This window comes from Pleurodeles waltl, chromosome 9 (assembly GCF_031143425.1).
Source record: "Pleurodeles waltl isolate 20211129_DDA chromosome 9, aPleWal1.hap1.20221129, whole genome shotgun sequence".
NCBI classification, from domain to species: Eukaryota; Metazoa; Chordata; class Amphibia; order Caudata; family Salamandridae; genus Pleurodeles; species Pleurodeles waltl.
Genome location: NC_090448.1, coordinates 867,590,257 through 867,609,504, shown reverse-complemented (window position 1 = coordinate 867,609,504; position 19,248 = coordinate 867,590,257). Strand labels below are relative to the sequence as shown.

Below are 19,248 nucleotides of genomic sequence, written 5' to 3'. Positions count from 1 at the left end.
CCTGGCACCTAGGTAAGTCCCTTGTAACTGGTACCCCTGGTACCAAGGGCCCTGATGCCAGGGAAGGTCTCTAAGGGCTGCAGCATGTCTTATGCCACCCTAGGGACCCCTCACTCAGCACAGACACACTGCTTGCCAGCTTGTGTGTCCTGGTGGGGAGAAAATGACTAAGTTGACATGGCACTCCCCTCAGGGTGCCAAGCCAACCTCACACTGCCTGTGGCATAGGTAAGTCACCCCTCTAGCAGGCCTTAAAGCCCTAAGGCAGGGTGCACTATACCACAGGTGAGGGCATAGGTGCATGAGCTCTATGCCCCTACAGTGTCTAAGCAAAACCTTAGACATTGTAAGTGCAGGGTAGCCATAAGAGTATATGCTCTGGGAGTTTGTCAAAAACGAACTGCACAGCTCCATAATGGCTACACTGAATACTGGGAAGTTTGGTATCAAACTTCTCAGAATAATAGACCCACACCGATGCCAGTGTTGGATTTATTACAAAAAGGCACACAGAGGGCATCTTAGAGATCCCACCTGTATTTTACCCAATTGTTCAGTGCAGGACTGACTGGTCTGTGCCAGCCTGCTGCTGGGAGACAAGTTTCTGGCCCCATGTGGTGAGGGCCTTTGTGCTCTCTGAGGACAGAAACAAAAGCCTGCTCTGGGTGGAGGTGCTTCACACCTCCCCCCTGCAGGAACAGTAACACCTAGCAGTGAGCCTCAAAGGCTTAGGCTTCGTGTTACAGTGCCCCAGGGCACTCAGACTAGTGGAGATGCCCATCCCCTGGACACAGCCCCCACTTTTGGCGGCAAGTCCAGGAGAGATAATGTGAAAAACAGGGAGGAGTCACCCTCCAGTCAGGACAGCCCCTAAGGTGTCCTGAGCTGAGGTGACCCCTGCCTTTAGAAATCCTCCATCTTGATTTTGGAGGATTCCCCCAAAAGGAATAGGGATGTGCCCCCCTCCCCTCAGGTAGGAGGCACAAAGAGGTTGTAGCCACCCTCAAGGACAGTAGCCATTGGCTACTGCCCTCCCAGACCTAAACACACCCCTAAATTCAGTATTTAGGGGCTCCCCAGAACCTAGGAAACTAGATTCCTGCAACCTAAGACGAAGAAGGACTGCTGAGCTGAAAACCCTGCAGAGAAGACGGAGACACCAACTGCTTTGGCCCCAGCTCTACCGGCCTGTCTCCCCACTTCAAGAAAAACTGCAACAGCGACGCGTTCCACAGGGTCCAGTGACCTCTGAAGCCTCAGAGGACTACCCTGCATCTAAAAGGACCAAGAACTCCAGAGGACAGCGGCTCTGCTCCAAAGAAGAAACAACTTTGCAACAAATAAGCAACTTTGAAAGAACACACGATTCCCGCCAGAAGCGTGAGACTTTGCACTCTGCACCCGACGCCCCCGGCTCGACTTGTGGAGAACCAACACTACAGGGAGGACTCCCCAGCGACTGCGAGCCCGTGAGTAGCCAGAGTTGACCCCCCTGAGCCCCCACAGCGACGCCAGCAGAGGGAATACAGAGGCTCCCCTTGACCGCGACTGCCTGCTTCTAAGAACCCGACGCCTGGTAAGGACACTGCACCCGCAGCCCCCAGGACCTGAAGGATCCGACCTCCAGTGCAGGAGCGACACCCAGGTGGCCCTCTCCCTTGCCCAGGTGGTGGCTACCTTGCCTGCCTGCTTCGCTGAAGAGACCCCTGGGTCTCCCATTGAACTACATTACAAACCCGACGCCTGTTTGCACTCTGCACCCGGCCGCCTCCGTGCCGCTGAGGGTTAATTTTTGTGCTGACTTGTGTCCCCCCCCCCCCCTCCCCCCAGTGCCCTTCAAAACCCCCCTGGTCTGCCCTTCGAAGACCGGGGTACTTACCTGCTGGCAGACTGGAACCGGGGCACCCCCTTCTCCATTGAAGCCTATGTGTTTTGGGCACCACTTTGACCTCTGCACCTGACCGGCCCTGAGCTGCTGGTGTGGTAACTTTGGGGTTGCCCTGAACCCCCAACGGTGGGCTACCTTGAACCCAACTTTGAACCCTGTAGGTGGTTTACTTACCTGCAAAACTAACAAACACTTTCCTCCCCCAGGAACTGTTGAAAATTGCACTGTTTCCAGTTTTAAAATAGCTTATTGCCATTTGTGTGAAAACTGTATATGCTATTTTGCTAATTCAAAGTTCCTAAGTGAAATACCTTTCATTTAAAGTATTGTTTGTAAATCTTGAACCTGTGGTTCTTAAAAGAAACTAAGAAAATATATTTTTCTATATAAAAACCTATTGGCCTGGAATTGTCTTTGAGTGTGTGTTCCTCATTTATTGCCTGTGGGTGTACAACAAATGCTTAACACTACCCTCTGATAAGCCTATTGCTCGACCACACTACCACAAAATAGAACATTAGAATTATCTATTTTTGCCACTATCTTACCTCTAAGGGGAACCCTTGGACTCTGTGCATGCTATTTCTTACTTTGAAATAGTACATACAGAGCCAACTTCCTACAACTCTGTTGTCCTTAAAGGTTCTCCTCTGCTCATTTTCCTTTTTCCACATGTAATAATTAATGAGCATTTTCAGAGGCCTCTCCTGCTACTTTTATGTCACTTATCCAAAATTATCCATCCCCTTAATTATACTAAGAAGGAGTCCAAGTGATGGAAGCTGTAGATCGCCTTCAGCCCTCAGATTTACATTACTCCTCTATGCTTCAAACTGAATACTGATTTTACCTCAGCGCCAACATTCCCTCCAAGTTTTCCAAAACTACTAATCATCCAAGAACTATCCTAAACTGTTGAACAAGGATGAATTCACAAGTTGATGGCACAACAAAAAATGGGCTTTAAACTGTTACAAGTCTCACACATATTACGGTGCTTTAGGTGCTTGCAGTAGAATCGATTTAAACATTTTAAGTAAACATCAGTCGAACGCACCAACTGCTTCTAAAGATTCTCCAGCCTCCGCCTTCTAGTTTCCTTACCATCACCTCCACCATATGGACAAGTCATGGGAACTAATGCTTCTCAGTTTTGAGGCGAAATTCATGAAATGTCTTTCAATAGAGATTAGATTGTTTTCTTCCTTCCTGGACACTAAAATAAGCATTCAAGACCCCTTATCCTCTAGCTACCCTCTAATGGGTCTATTGTATGTCTGTGTCTGCTCTGCTTCTGTCAAATATCGATTTAATTCACAGTGTAGGTGTTGCAAAATCTGTAAAATAATTATTTTAAAGGAGCAATGATGTTGACTATTACTTATTCAGAGCTTCACCGTGAGTCTGTTGAAGCAATACATGAGTAAAGTGGTCCTCACAAGTAGGGGGTGTAGCTTCTGGGGTGGGCTGTTTGGAGTTTAACCCCACCAAACAATGTATCCCCTAGTAAATAGTTGGGTACAGGTGCTTTCAGTCGGTTATGGTAAGGTCGCTGTTGGATTTTACCTAGGATTATTACATGCACACACAGAAAAAACATATACACATGCACTCTCACTCCTGTCTGTTTTGAAGTTCTTAGAATTCTTGGGTATTTTAGAATGGTTGGTTATATTACATATTGTCTTTTAAGTAACCCTAACAATCTGCCTTGCTATCCCTTCCCAAAGCACCATAAGCCCCTTCATGGTCTGCTTCTCAATTAATGTATTTTAACATTCTGATGGATACACCTACCTGTGGATTCCTCACCTAAAGAATTCTCCCCTCGCGCAAGCCCTCAACGGAAATTTCTTCTAGCTCTGCACGTCGGCGATGACGTCACAAACGCCCGACTCCACGCGACGCCACATGACGTCATCCAGACAATAAGAAGCCCTCGTCGACGTGCAGACGTCAGTTCCCTTTTTTCCGTGCCCGAATAACGGTTGTTTCGTCGAGGCTCACAGGGAGCTACTGTTTCCCACGGCGGTTACGATTTCGCAGCCTAGAAAATCCGGCTTTAAACCTTGTAGCCAATGCGGGGGTTGGATGTCGGTTACCGACCCCCACGAAAACTGCCTCTGGTGCCTTAGTTCCGACCATGAGGTCAAGGCATGCGGTTCGTGTCAACGTATGAACCCTAAGGCACTTAAGGAGAGGGAGGCGAAGTTGTTCTTGGCCCGGTCCAAGAAGAAGAAGGAGAGGCGTCATAGGAGGGAGTCTTCGTCGAGATCTTCGAGGTCTCGTCACCATCATAGTGACTCTCGGCGCCGTCATGGATCTCGGCGCCGATCGAGCAAGAGACGGTCCAGATCTAGATCGGCTTCTCCGTCGGCTCGGCGTCGTCCGACATGGGAGATAAGCCCGACCGTCACCCCTCCGCCTACGACGACCCCGACGTCACCCGTGTCGGTCTTTGAGGTTGAGCCTCCCCAGAGGCCTGAGGGTTCTCCTGGCCAGGAGTTACCTGAACCCTCTTCAACAGCTTTGCCGGCGCCAGTGCAGCAGCAGCAGTACCCGGCTTTCCCGACTCCGGGATCGGATCCTGCAGTGTTTTTAAACGCTATGTATAACATCTTTACTTCCATGACGCTGGGTGGAAGTCATGAAGGTCCGTCTGGCCCTCTGGCCTATGATTTGGGTGTTCCGGCGTCTTACAGGTCGGCGCCGTTTACCCCGTTTTTATCTGCTGCACCTGAAGCGGCACTGATGCCTATGACGTCGCCCAGGATGGCTACACCTGTTACGGCGCCTTCGGATTCACCTCCGATCCGATCAACATCTAAGAACCCTTTGGAGCCAGAGCCTCCGGCTTCGGACGGATCCGAGGTTCGGCGCCAACGAAGATATTCGGCGTCGGCCGACGCCTTGTCGACTCCAGGCTTGGAGTCAAGACTTAGGTCAAGACGCCTGGCTCTTCGTCTCTTGGAGGAAGAGGAGTACGCGAAGCAACACCTGGAGGAAGGTGAAGTTATAGAGCCCTCTGGTGACTTCCAGGGACTGGACTCAGCTAGTGGCCTAGACACTACCCCGGAATGGGATCTGGCTTCCCCTGGAGAGGTCAAGGAGGAAGCTGCTTCTTTCCACGCAGTCATTCGTAAGGCTGCAGACTTTTTGGATCTTCCCCTTCCTACTGCGGAAGTCAAGAGAAATTTATTAACAGAAGTCCTCCATCCAACGTCTGCTGAGCCTCTTCTACCATTCAATGAGGCTCTGCTGGACCCCATTAAGGATATTTGGCTGAAACCTGTGTCCACCGCTGCGGTCAACAGAGCAGTGGCTCGGCGGTACAGGACGGCACCTGGGGATCCGGTGTTTCTTTCCAGACAACCAACTCCGGAGAGCCTTGTGGTGCAAGCTTCATGTTCATCCAGATCCTCTCCTGGCTCGTTTCCTGGGGCCCCTGTGGACAGGGAGTCAAAAAAGATGGACTATACTGCTAAAAAGACATTTTCATCTTGCAGTATGGCCCTAAAATCTTCCAATGCCACATGCATACTAGGGTGTTACATCCATGCCCTTATGGAAGAGGCGAAGGGCCACCCTAATTTGTCCCAGGAGATGCTGCAACTATTAGTGGATGCTCAGGCGGCTGCGACGCAAGTGATCAAGTCTGGATTGGACACTTCGGACTCGGTGGCTAGGGCTATGGGCACGACCATAGTCTCTAGGCGGCAGTCTTGGCTTCGGTCATATGGCTTCTCATCGGACATGCAAGCCACACTCCTTGATCTTCCGTTTGATGGAGAGAAGCTCTTCGGCACAAAGGCTGACTCTGCCCTGGAACGTTTTAAAGAAAGCAGAGCGACTGCTAGGTCTTTGGGACTCCAGTCGTCGGCCTCATCCTCCTTTAGAGGCTTTCGGAGATTTAAGGGATTTGGACGTGGTTCCTTTCGGGGAAGATTGCAAGGACCACAACAATCTACTTCTACCCTGCCTTACAGATCCTTCAGGGGCAGGGGCAGAGTCCGTACGAGAGGAGCCACCTTGCAGCACTCTGCCTCTTCCTCTTCCTCGGGAGGGGTGAAGCAAGGAAAGCAGCCGTAGTCCTCCACCACTCCCTGTCCATTCGTCTCCTGTACGGGGGAGACTTGCCTCTTTTCTTCCAATGCGGGAGGTCATAACATCGGACTCCTGGGTCGTCGACATTGTGAAGAGGGGGTACGCTCTTCCCTTTCGGGAATTCCCTTCTACCTTCCCTCCCCACCCATCCTTCTGTTCGGAAGACCATCTTCTCCTATTACAGCAGGAGGTATTATCCCTATTACAAAAAGGTGCAATAGAGTTGGTTCCCGAGCAAGAGAGGGGTCAGGGATGTTATTCAAGATACTTTCTGATTCCCAAAAGGATGGTCAACTGAGACCGATTTTGGACTTTAGGATTTTGAATTGGTTCCTCAAACAGGAAAAGTTCAAAATGCTGACCTTCTCACAGGTTCTTTTGGCGTTGAACGAAGGGGACTGGATGGTGTCGGTCGATTTGCAGGACGCGTATTTTCATATTCCGATCCTCAAATCGCACAGGAAGTATCTCCGTTTTGTAGTGGGATCACAGCATTATCAGTTTGCGGTCCTTCCCTTTGGTCTTACTTCAGCACCTTGAGTCTTCACGAAGGTGATGGCGGTGGTAGCAGCAGAGCTCAGAAGAAGGGGGATAGCTGTGTTTCCCTATCTGGACGATTGGTTGATCAAGGCCAAAACTCCGGAGCTCGTGCGGTGCCATCTCCAGTCGACGACTCAATTGTTGTACGACCTGGGTTTTTCAGTCAGTGTACCCAAATCTCAACTGGAGCCCTCTCAATGCCTCCTGTTCATAGGGCAGTATTGGACACGACATTGAATCTGGCCTTTCCTCCACCCCAGCGGGTTCAGGACATCCAGGCTTTGATTCCAATGTTTCAAAATGGAGCGGTAGTTCCAGTCCTCAAGGTCCTTCGTCTGCTCGGTCTGATTGCTTCTTCCATACTGTTGGTCACTCATGCACGCTGGCACATGAGGGCTCCCCAGTGGTGCGTCCGCAGGCAGTGGTTTCAACACAAAGGGGATCTCGAAGATTCGATAAAGATCTCCAGAGACACTGCGGAGGATCTTCGATGGTGGGCAGCGGTCGACAACCTGTCTTAAGGAAGGCCGTTCTCGCTGCCTCCTCCAGTGGCCACGGTGGTAACGGATGCTTCCACTCTAGGGTGGGGAGCTCATCTGGGGGACCTGGAGATCAAAGGCCTTTGGTCTCCAGGGGAACAGAAGTTGCATATCAATCTGTTAGAGTTGCGGGCAGTACGTCTGGCACTCAAGGCCTTCCTCCCTTCCATTCGCGGTCAATCAGTCCAAGTTCTAACGGACAACACGACCGCAATGTGCTATATAAACAAACAGGGAGGAGTGGGGTCGTATCTTCTCTGCAGAGAAGCTCTTCGTCTCTGGTCCTGGCTTCAGGATCACAAGATCTGCTTAGTTGCACATCATTTGGCCGGAGTCCTGAACGTGCGTGCAGACATTCTCAGTCAACGCAGCTCAGTCGATCACGAGTGACGTCTTCATCCAGATCTAGTTCTGGGTATCTTCCGGATGTGGGGATATCCACAAATAGATCTGTTTGCAACTCAAGAGAATGCGCAGTGTCCGCTATTTTGCAGCCTCCAGTATCCGGTGCAAGGAGCTTTGGGGGACGCGTTTCAGATGTCCTGGAAGGGTCAGTTGCATTACGCGTTTCCCCCCATATCCTTGATTCCTTCGAGTTCTCAGGAAGATCCGCCAAGACCGAGCTCAAGTCATCTTAATAGCTCCGGATTGGCCGAGAAGGTTGTGGTATTCGGATCTACTCCAACTCTCTCAGTGCCCTCCGCTCCGTCTCCCTTGCAGGGTGGACCTCCTCTCGCAGTCGCAGGGGCAGATTCTACACCCCCACCTCCAGAGCCTGCATCTTCATGCCTGGAGATTGAACGGGCAATCTGAGTTCCTTTTCTCTCCCTCCAGATGTGGTGGAAGATATTTTATCGGCCAGGCGACACTCCACCAAGTCAATCTATGCTAATCGTTGGGCTAAATTTACAAGCTGGTGTGGGGAGAATGGTTTAGATCCTTTAAAAGCTGGTTTTTCTGACATTTTGTCATTTGCACTCCATCTGGCACAGAAAGGTTTTGCAATTGCCACTTTTAAAGGTTATCTGTCTGCACTATCTGCTTTTCGGTGCCTTCCTGATCAACCGTCCTTCTTTAAATCACCAATTGTTTTTAAGTTTCTAAAGGGACTCACTAATAGGTATCCACCCATGCCATTCGTTATGCCTCAGTGGGACCTTAACTTAGTCCTAACTTTTCTTATGGGGGCTCCGTTCGAGCCAATGCATTCTTGTTCTTTACGGTACCTAGTATTTAAAACTGTTTTCCTGGTGGCCATAACATCTGCCAGAAGGGTTATCGAGCTTCAGGCTCACTCAGTGGAAACCCTATACCTTTCTTTCTTTAAGGACAAAGTGGTGTTGAGGACCAAGGTGGCTTTCCTACCGAAGGTTGTTACACCCTTTCACCTGGGGCAGTCGATTACTCTCTCTTCCTTTTACCCTCCACCTCACCCATCCAAAGAGGAAGAGAGGCTCCACCGGCTGGATCCGCGAAGAGCTCTGAGCTTCTACGTCGCCAGGACGAAAGAGTTCAGACAGGATGAACAGCTCTTCGTTGGATACGTGGGGAAGAGGAAAGGTAGAGCGGTCCACAAGAGAACGCTATCCAGGTGTGTCATTCTATGTACAGGGAGTGCAGAATTATTAGGCAAGTTGTATTTTTGAGGATTAATTTTATTATTGAACAACAACCATGTTCTCAATGAACCCAAAAAACTCATTAATATCAAAGCTGAATATTTTTGGAAGTAGTTTTTAGTTTGTTTTTAGTTTTAGCTATGTTAGGGGGATATCTGTGTGTGCAGGTGACTATCACTGTGCATAATTATTAGGCAACTTAACAAAAAAAAATATATACCCATTTCAATTATTTATTATTACCAGTGAAACCAATATAACATCTCAACATTCACAAATATACATTTCTGACATTCAAAAACAAAACAAAAACAAATCAGTGACCAATATAGCCACCTTTCTTTGCAAGGACACTCAAAAGCCTGCCATCCATGGATTCTGTCAGTGTTTTGATCTGTTCACCATCAACATTGCGTGCAGCAGCAACCACAGCCTCCCAGACACTGTTCAGAGAGGTGTACTGTTTTCCCTCCTTGTAAATCTCACATTTGATGATGGACCACAGGTTCTCAATGGGGTTCAGATCAGGTGAACAAGGAGGCCATGTCATTAGATTTCCTTCTTTTATACCCTTTCTTGCCAGCCACGCTGTGGAGTACTTGGACGCGTGTGATGGAGCATTGTCCTGCATGAAAATCATGTTTTTCTTGAAGAATGCAGACTTCTTCCTGTACCACTGCTTGAAGAAGGTGTCTTCCAGGAACTGGCAGTAGGACTGGGAGTTGAGCTTGACTCCATCCTCAACCCAAAAAGGCCCCACAAGCTCATCTTTGATGATACCAGCCCAAACCAGTACTCCACCTCCACCTCGCTGGCGTCTGAGTCGGACTGGAGCTCTCTGCCCTTTACCAATCCAGCCACGGGCCCATCCATCTGGCCCATCAAGACTCACTCTCATTTCATCAGTCCATAAAACCTTAGAAAAATCAGTCTTGAGATATTTCTTGGCCCAGTCTTGACGTTTCAGCTTGTGTGTCTTGTTCAGTGGTGGTCGTCTTTCAGCCTTTCTTACCTTGGCCATGTCTCTGAGTATTGCACACCTTGTGCTTTTGGGCACTCCAGTGATGTTGCAGCTCTGAAATATGGCCAAACTGGTGGCAAGTGGCATCGTGGCAGCTGCACGCTTGACTTTTCTCAGTTCATGGGCAGTTATTTTGCGCCTTGGTTTTTCCACACGCTTCTTGCGACCCTGTTGACTATTTTGAATGAAACGCTTGATTGTTCGATGATCACGCTTCAGAAGCTTTGCAATTTTAAGAGTGCTGCATCCCTCTGCAAGATATCTCACTATTTTTGACTTTTCTGAGCCTGTCAAGTCCTTCTTTTGACCCATTTTGCCAAAGGAAAGGAAGTTGCCTAATAATTATGCACACCTGATATAGGGTGTTGATGTCATTAGACCACACCCCTTCTCATTACAGAGATGCACATCACCTAATATGCTTAATTGGTAGTAGGCTTTCGAGCCTATACAGCTTGGAGTAAGACAACATGCATAAAGAGGATGATGTGGTCAAAATACTCATTTGCCTAATAATTCTGCACTCCCTGTATTAAGATCTGCTATTCTTTGGCGAAGAAGGATCCACCTGTGGGGATTCGTGCCCATTCCACCAGAGCCAAAGCAGCTTCATCAGCTTTGGCTAGAGGTGTTCCTGTGGCTGACATCTGAAGGGCAGCGACTTGGGCGTCCCTCCATACTTTTGCCAAGCATTACTGTTTGGACTCTGAGGTTAGGAGGGATGGCCATTTTGCTCGCTCGGTGCTGCAAGATTTCTTGGTTTGACCATTCGGGCACCCACCACCGGAGGTTTTACTGCTTGGGGACTCTATTCTTTAGGTGAGGAATCCACAGGTAGGTGTATCCATCAGAAGAATAAGTTACTTACCTTCGGTAACGCTTTTTCTGGTGGATACAATAACTACCTGTGGACTCCTCACGGTCCCACCCACCTCCCCGTTGCCTGACTGGTCAAACCAAGATCTCTTTGGGTGCGCATCCTTGATCTTGTTATATATGTATATTGCTGTTTCATGCATATAGTTGTATTCATTGTATATACTTTTCCTTTGCACATTAAGATAGTGAAAGGGACATTTTGGACTGGATTTATACATATATATATATTTCTGTCTCGGATTGAGCATTCATAACTGTGATTTTTATTGAGTTTTATATTAAATGTGTTATTTTCATCTATTCTGGATGAATGTGTACTCTTTAGGTTTAACCTGTTCGCCTCTTTGGCACGTAAAAAATGGTGATAACTGATGTCTGCACGTCGACGAGGGCTTCTTATTGCCTGGATGACGTCATGTGGCGTCGCGTGGAGTCGGGCGTTTGTGACATCATCGTCGACGTGCAGAGCTAGAAGAAATTTCCGTTGAGGGCTTGCGCGAGGGGAGAATTCTTTAGGTGAGGAATCCACAGGTAGTTATTGTATCCACCAGAAAAAGCGTTACCGAAGGTAAGTAACTTATTCTTATGTGCCAATGTGATTGTCGGAAATTTGAAGCTCACAATTCTCCCCCCCCAACCAATCATACTGACCAAGCTACGTCCCTACTAACAAGGACAATCACCTGCTTATTTCTTGAAATCTAGTGTAAAATAGGGTAAAATCCCTAATGGGGGGCTATTGATAGAGGAATATATAGTCATGGAAGTGTTTGTTTTCAACAGCATATTACAGTTGATGGTTTCCTCATTTACCATACCATTGCAATGTTTTGTCAACTGGTAAAATGTAAGTAAAGCAAAGTTATAGAATGACTCGTCCTACTATGAACCTAAACCTCAACGATACCAAACCTGAAGTAGTGCAATAAAATGCAGCAAAGACATATAACATGGTAATATCAAATGGCCAAAGATGTCTGATTTCTGCAGATGTGGAAATGGTGGTTTGTGCTATAACAATTATTACAAGACATAAGAATGACCAGAAGCAAAGAAAGAGTGAAGACACGCCTGTTACTTACAGTTATTGTTTTGTAACAAAATATAATAGACCACAAAATACCAATGATATTCTGTGTAAAAACAGGGCAGTAATTGTTTCGACTGAGTTCATTCCCTGTGATTCAGTATGTCATTGGATTGTCCCCGCATAAGACATGCAACACATTTTGTAACACAAGCATAATGTTAGTTATTGGTGGAGTATTTGCTACAGGTAAAGTGGTTGAATATGTGCTTTCTAATGGTTGCCGATCTACTGTCTCTCCTGGTTGGAGCCTGATTTGTCTTTATTTGCTTTAACAGAAAATGAAGTATCTCAATAAAAGTAAACCAATTTTTTTTAGAAATGTGTGAACTCTGGCAACCTCCAAGTGCATGTTGTGAACCTGAGAGGAGGGGGCAGTTACTTTTAAAAATAAATTTATTGCTACCTCATTGTCACCGCGTTTGCTGAATTTGGACTTCATACAATGACGTAGACAAGCAACGTTACGAGGTTTGCACTACTGGCTGGGTACTGCTGATGCAGATCACTCTGATCCTTAAAACTATTTTCAATATCTCTCCATTGTCATCACAAGAACTACTGCAATATGGTGTCAACAGATATATGGAGCTTTCCGATAGCCTAACTATCTCATTTCCAAACAATCCAGTAGTCTCATCACAATTACCAGAAATATCGCAAGGTTGTGTGCCCTTTGGGGCTGGAGCGTTACAGCAGTGACGGGAAATAAAACACATATCTTGCACAGACATCTCTCTCTATACCTGCAACCCTTAAGAGACACTGCTTCCCTTACTTTTACTACAAACACTGTCCCTCGTTTTCATTACAAGATTTTTAAAAGTATCACATTGACTGTTCATAATAATGGTTTTAATAATTGATATCTTAACTATATACTTTAACAGGTGCCTTTAACTTTCTTTCTCTTTAGGTTTAGCCCGAGCTCACAGTACTTGGCAGTGGGATCCAGTGAGAATGCAGTGGATTTCTATGATTTAACACTGGGTCCCTCACTAAACCGAATCAGCTACTGTAAAGATATCCCAAGCTTTGTCCTCCAGATTGACTTCTCTGCAGACAGCTCGTATCTGCAGGTACAGTAAAAGGGCATTGATGACATATTCACCATAGAAGCACACCACACGGTAGTCAGTTCTTCACTCCTCAAAAGTATTTTATTTAATTGCAACATTTATATAGTGCTTTCTACCCCTATGGTGGGGCGCTGAAGCACTTGCCTACATGGGTAACACACTACACTGTGTAGGATTTGTGGTTAGGAGGATGTTGTCTTAGTTTTGATCCTATGTGGGAAGTGTTTCCACATGTTGTGCTTGCGGATAACTGAGGTGCGGTTATCATGTTATGTTACACAACACTTAGTATTGTGATGGATGAAGAAGCGGGGATTTTAGTAAGCTGGTAGCTATGAGCATCTCTGCAGGTCCCTATTTGGTGTTTCTTATGTTCATAGTCCTCTTAGCTGATCTTGCACTGAGTTGTCCTTTCTGAGATATTTTGTTTAAATGTTATGGTCCAGAGCAGGCATAGGTTAGGGGGAGAAGTGCTGAAGAGATCTGCTGGGATGGACTTTGTTAATGTCATCCCAAATCTGATGGCCATTGTGAGATGCTAAGATGCGGCTGTAGTATATAGCCAGTCAGTGCCTGCAGTGGTGGAATAAATCAGAGTCCTGTGTTGGCCAGCGGTATCTCTTCACTTATTTCAGTTATTCAGCTGTTCCACGCCTCTTCAGATACTAATCGTTAATTTTCTGCTGTGAGCTGGTAATCTTCCAGGTGATAGTTATTACCCTTAGCAGTTTAGTCTAACGCAAGTGTAAGAGAGTGAAGCAGTAAAGGGAATTAATGGACGGCCTCTATGAACAACAATCGACTCTTTGGGTGCCGAGTGTTATGATATTAGTTTTAATGTGGTTGATATATTGTTTTATGATTGCACTGTATAGCACTTACTTTCCCTGATGATGCAATGTTGTGCTTTATGCTGCTCCAGGTTCCAGGGTTAGTGTTTTTGCATTCATTGTTGATTATTGGGATTAGTCTTGTGAGACTACCAGGGCCATTTCCTTCCTTTACTCCAATTTCTGTGGTATATTACATTAATAGTAAAATATTTGTGATATTAGGGGGGATTTCATGCATTGGTTGGTGGTATGAATAGAGCATAGTTCATGTAATTTCTATAGCAAATATTTCATGCATCAGCCACTGTGATGGATGGGTTTACAAAATTGTTTGCATGTAATGCGAGAAATCTCAATCTGCCTATGTTTTGTATTTAAAACAGTTTTTACATCTGTACGGCTTGAGACCTGCTGCCCACTCCTCTAGCACCTGTGCTCTATTGAAAATAGTACTCACTTCCTACCAAATACTACAGTAGTATTGTGCTAGCCCAGTTCTATAATTATGAAGGTACATGGTTGTAGAGTAATCAAGTGATACATTTAGAAAACACAGTGCAAGATTGCATCACTACTAGTTAATGGTGGTACTGTGAAGCCATTCAGAGCATTAGCTTTCAACACTATAAAGAATACTTCAAAACCACGGCTGTTGCTAGTAAAAAAAAAAGCATGGGTACACGGACTCCTGTGCTCCTAGTTCATCTTTACTGTTGCACATCCATGTTTGGCTATCCTGCCAGCGCAAACAGATGTTCCAAAACTCTTCACCACAAAAATGCCTTGTAAAAATAGTTTGACATTATCTTCAGGTAAAGTTATAAATGTGATGAGGACCTTATTATATCCATTCATTTAACTGTATTGATAAAGTCATAAACTTGGACATGTATGCTGAGATTCAGAAATGCTTTGCCCCAGTGCAAAAGGTATAGCCTTTTCATAATGCCAAATCCATCTGCACAAATTTGCTTAAGGGAGCAACTGTAGGGGAGGCTCACCACAAAGACCCATGGGCTTTGATGAAGCCTGAGCTAGTAAGGTAGTCTGAGTGGACTTAGTTTAAAAACGAATGGCAGTTGAAACAGGTGCAAACAAGGTGGAATGTATTGATTTCCCCTAGACAGTGACTCTTTGCATGTTTGCTGCAAAGCTCATATGCATCCAATGCATCTGACCCTTTTGCTATTGTGGATTGAAATTTGTACTGTAGTACAAATCTTAGGCTGGAGCACACAGGAGGGAAAAAGGGTGGGGTGGCACGTGGCAGTAGGGGCATGACAAAAATAAATATATACAATAATACTAAAAAATAAAACTTGCCTTTTGCTCCACGCCGAGGCTCGCCACTCCGATCTGCTCCCCGACTGGACTGCAGGCACAGGCTCCCAGCCTGCCCTGCGTCCAATCCTAATGCTGCTTTCATGCTGCTGGCAATATGAAAGCAACTTTAGGATTTGATGGAGCGCCCAACCAGGGCGCTCCGAGGCAGAGTGGAAGTCTCTGTCAGCTGTCTCCAACCAGGAGAGAGCCCTGTGTAAATGTGTGTTTGGCTGTTGTGCACTCCCCCTCCGTGCTCGTCACAGCCTGTGGCCCACCCCTTTTACTAAAAAACATTAATAAACTTAGTTTATCGTTTTATAGTAAAAGATTTGCAGCTGTTGCTGCTGGCGGGAGGCGACGCTCCTTCGCCATAGCAGAGGAGCCGCACCTGCATACCGCACGGCAGCCATTTGTGAGCCAGCCCAGGGGAAAACCATTAGTTTGCCCGTCTGATTCCATATGGCTTTTCTGTGTGTTTTAGTGCAATGCAGTGCAGCATAATTGGATGCTGTGCTGTTCAAAAACGTAATTAGAGACCAAATATATTTATTTAGTTAAATGTGTTGTTGAATTGGATCACTGGTTGCAAGACATCACTTACACATCCCTCTCATATTTATCAAAGGTAAAATATTTTGTGCATGGGGGGGGGGGCTGAAACAACAATTTTAAGGTATTGTCATGTTTCCCAAAACAATTTAAAAAAAAAGAAAGCTTGATTAAGAAAGCAACATTTTCTGTTTTTCCCAGTTAGACAAAATGTTAAATCAGCAGTCCATTTAGATGAGAAACACCACTTAAAATAGTATAAACCACATTAAATAAAACAGAAAATGGTTCCCCCACAAAAGACAATACACATAGAAAAACATCAGCCTCGCCTCTTTAAGAACCCTGGAAAAATGCACTTTCCTAGAATGCTAGTTAGGCATTCTTCTGTCTGCTCTATGAGGATGATTCTGAACACAAACCTACGTTACTTAAAGCTATTTTAGCTACCAGTGCCGGATGGTGAAGTTTGAGAGTGGTGGGGCTGGGATTCCGCAGCTTGGGCAAGAGGGGGGCGAGTTAACGTTCGGTGGGCATGGAGTTATTTGGTAAGCCAGCCTCGATTCCCCATGTTTTTTTTTTAATGGTATAAAATGGTGCATTTCCAGCACAATCTTTTATGTTAATGAATTAAACATTTGTTTACTTCTACTCTCCGTGTGTTGCTTTGCTAGCTGCCAACACCGGTTATTTGCCATGAAAAAAACACTAAAACAATAGTGACCATTAACTACGCCACATGTCCATCATAAATGAGTATTTACTTACCAAAAGCTCTTGCCTGTCCGCTTAAACACACGCACAGCAGCATTAACCAGGGTTCACATGTGAGCCTGCATCTTTGTGGTTCCTGCCCATGCAAACAGCAATGCAATGGTTGGCTGCGGCTCCATCCACGCTAAGTGGGTCAAACAGCTGTGCAGCAGGTGTGCCGAATGTGCTGTGAATCGGATAACATTCCCCTGGTGAGGGAGGGGGTGCCCCCTCTGAACCTGATGAGCAGCCTTTACTTCAGTGTTTGATGTGAACGTGAGACTGCTGCCTGGAAGAGCTGAGCAGACATTCTGCACAGTCTGGCACCTCAGAAGACAATTTTGCACTTCTAAATGGAACTTGTGTGTTTTCGGTGGTTTTAATGAATATATTGCAGGACAAATTGCATATCTAGTCACCTGGACAAGGCGCTGTACTTGAATAAAAACAATAACTGTAAAAGGGTACTGTTTCAAGGGTCATCTGCGAAGTATCAAATCATGGGCAAGACGTATTTAGAACCTCGGCGGGCTATTACACAATTGAATACCTCATATCAAGCAGTTTACGAGAGACAGGTGGGGTTGTGGAAATGTCCACTGTGACAAACCCGACCCCTGCCTCCGAAGGTTGCAGTTGCCTTCGATTTGGTAACTCCACTGAGCCCCTTTGGTGTGGGGGAGGGAATGTACCACTGGGATTTGGCAAGTACCTAGCACAGCAAAAAAGATGTCAGATGAGCCTGCATAGATCCGGCTCTCGTGTGATTGACAAGTATAGTAGCACCTTGCCTTCCTCCTCGCACACCATCCGCAGCCCACGGTACCATCTGCAGGAGGAACAAATAATCGGCTGTGCCAAGGAGTCAGCGCCTAGTGCATTCAATGTCTCGTCGGCGATACCAAGCACTAAATAAATGCAATTTCAGTTTCAATGCATGAGGACGTCCGGTACAAAGAATGGGGCAACCGCTCAAAGCTCACCTCGACTAGTAAAACGGTCATTCTTTAAAATGACACGGGAGAGGCACACAGTAACAACACTCCGAAGCGGGCGCATGCAGGAGGCAAACAAGCAGCTTTGTACAGGTGTCTGCCTCAAATGTTAGGTGCGAAAATGCACTTCATCAATGCTTCAACCAAAGTAAAGGATGGAATCTCGCTCAAGACCACTACACCTGCTGAACGTGTAAGAAGTATCATTTCCATACATTACAGTATGTTCCGCACTGGGCAGTAACAGTGCCCGGGCCAGGTATGCCCTACACACAGTTGAAGCACGCACGCAAACCTAGATGTACCTCAGTAAAGTGCTAGAAAATCCACAATAAGCCCCGCGCTATTGGAAAGTATACAGCAGTAGCCATCCATGCACAAAGACGCTTCCCATGTATTTTACGTCCAGCGCCCCCTCTGTAGGGAACCCGCAGCAGGCCCCTTGCAGAATAAACCATGCAGCCCAGGAGCTCACAAGACCACTCACTTTGTAATTCCAAGCAGACTGGACCCTCCTCCGATTACAAACAGGCATGTTTCAAAGATAGGGTGCTCTCTGCCGGTGCTAGGCGGTGTGCTCCGGTACAGAGGAGCACGCTTGCAGGAGCCCTCTGTGCAGCAAGGCTGAGGGATGGAAACGTGGAAAGGGAGGAAAGGGAGACGGAAGGGGTCAGAGCATTCCAGAAGGAACGGCAGAGGTGCAGGGGACACCGAGGTCCGTGCGCTGTGTTAAAGGAGACTTAGTACTTTGAGTCTTGATATCTCCTCCCAAGTGCAGGGGCCTTCCTCTGCCAGAGCCACGAGGGTCTGCTGATAGCCATCTGGCAAGATGTAGCGGGCCTCATGCGGGGGTGGGGTCTCCTCAGAGGCACGCGGGCTCAGGCTGCTCTGACATGGACCATAAGCACAGGGAGGAGGTCCTTTCCCACCTCGTCACAGGGTGAGTCCCACCCCACCCTGTGACGAGGTGGGAAGGTGGGGTGTCGATACTCTCTCCACTACCTGACTGACGTGGAGGCTTAGCACTTCAGGGATAGGGTCTGAAGCGCCCAGGGCTAACTTATCTCCACGTCCTCAGGGGGTGAAGACTGGCCCTTGTGGAAAGTCTTTGCCGAGCTGATGACCTCACAGACCTCAGGGCTGAGAGATTGTCAGCCCGGCAAAATACTCTCGACTCTGGGCCCGCCCACCAGGGGAGCGACTTGCAAATGTATAAAAAGCATCAGTCTCGCAGAGAAGCCCCTTGTTCAAGTTTCTGTTTGTAAGGGTACATAACAAACAGGTAAAAAAACGTAAATAAAGGCAGATTTAGCAATGCACATTGCTTTCTTTTTCACCCTGGAAGTAAAGAGGGCGTAGCCCCTACGCCCTTACACAGAAACCGCCACTGTTAGCTACTAGCACCAAATTTGATTTATTCACCTTTATTGGATATCTAAGGATATATTTTGGACCTTAGCACCTGTTCTTAAGGAAAAAAGTGTTTCCCCCTCATTTTTATACGTAGTGTTTCACCTCCCTGTTCTTTTTGACCAGCCGGCCTGCCAGTGCTTTAAATTGAATTAAGGAAGTGCAGGTACTCATTATACAGAGTACCTGTTTTCTCCTGAGAAGTGCTAGTACGCTCCCATTAAATGTATTGCGACAGTGCTGAGAAGCGCAAGTACTCTTTCTTTTAAATAAGGAAGTGCAGCCACTAAGTACCAAGCAGTACCTGCCTTTTTAAGGAAGGAATGACAGCTTTTATGATAAATGCTCAGCCTGTGGTGAGAATTTGTCAAAGGATGACAATAACGTTTGCGATGCCTATTTCCTAACTCTCAATTATGAACTGTAGGATTTGTCACAAATGTCATATAGGAGGCTGAGAGACAGGCAAGGAGTTCACCGCATGGCTGAGAAAGGGCAAATTGGGTGTAGAGATTCACCTACTTTTTTCACCTTTATTCTATCTACTGTCTACGTACTATCATATGGGATTTACTGGTCCAGATAATAAGTGAATGAATGAATTGTGCCAGAAGAGACTAGCAGATTGT

The 19,248-nt window shown here is 46.6% G+C and overlaps 1 protein-coding gene across 1 annotated transcript in view; it reads left to right on the top strand.

The window, feature by feature from the left end:
• EML5 (EMAP like 5) overlaps nt 1–19,248 on the top strand; it is a 1,994,219-nt gene that overhangs the window by 1,835,170 nt on the left and 139,801 nt on the right. Inside the window, exon 38 of the mRNA XM_069208148.1 lies at nt 12,594–12,756. Within this exon, the coding sequence (XP_069064249.1) occupies nt 12,594–12,756 (163 nt within the window). The remainder of the gene's footprint in view (nt 1–12,593; nt 12,757–19,248) is intronic.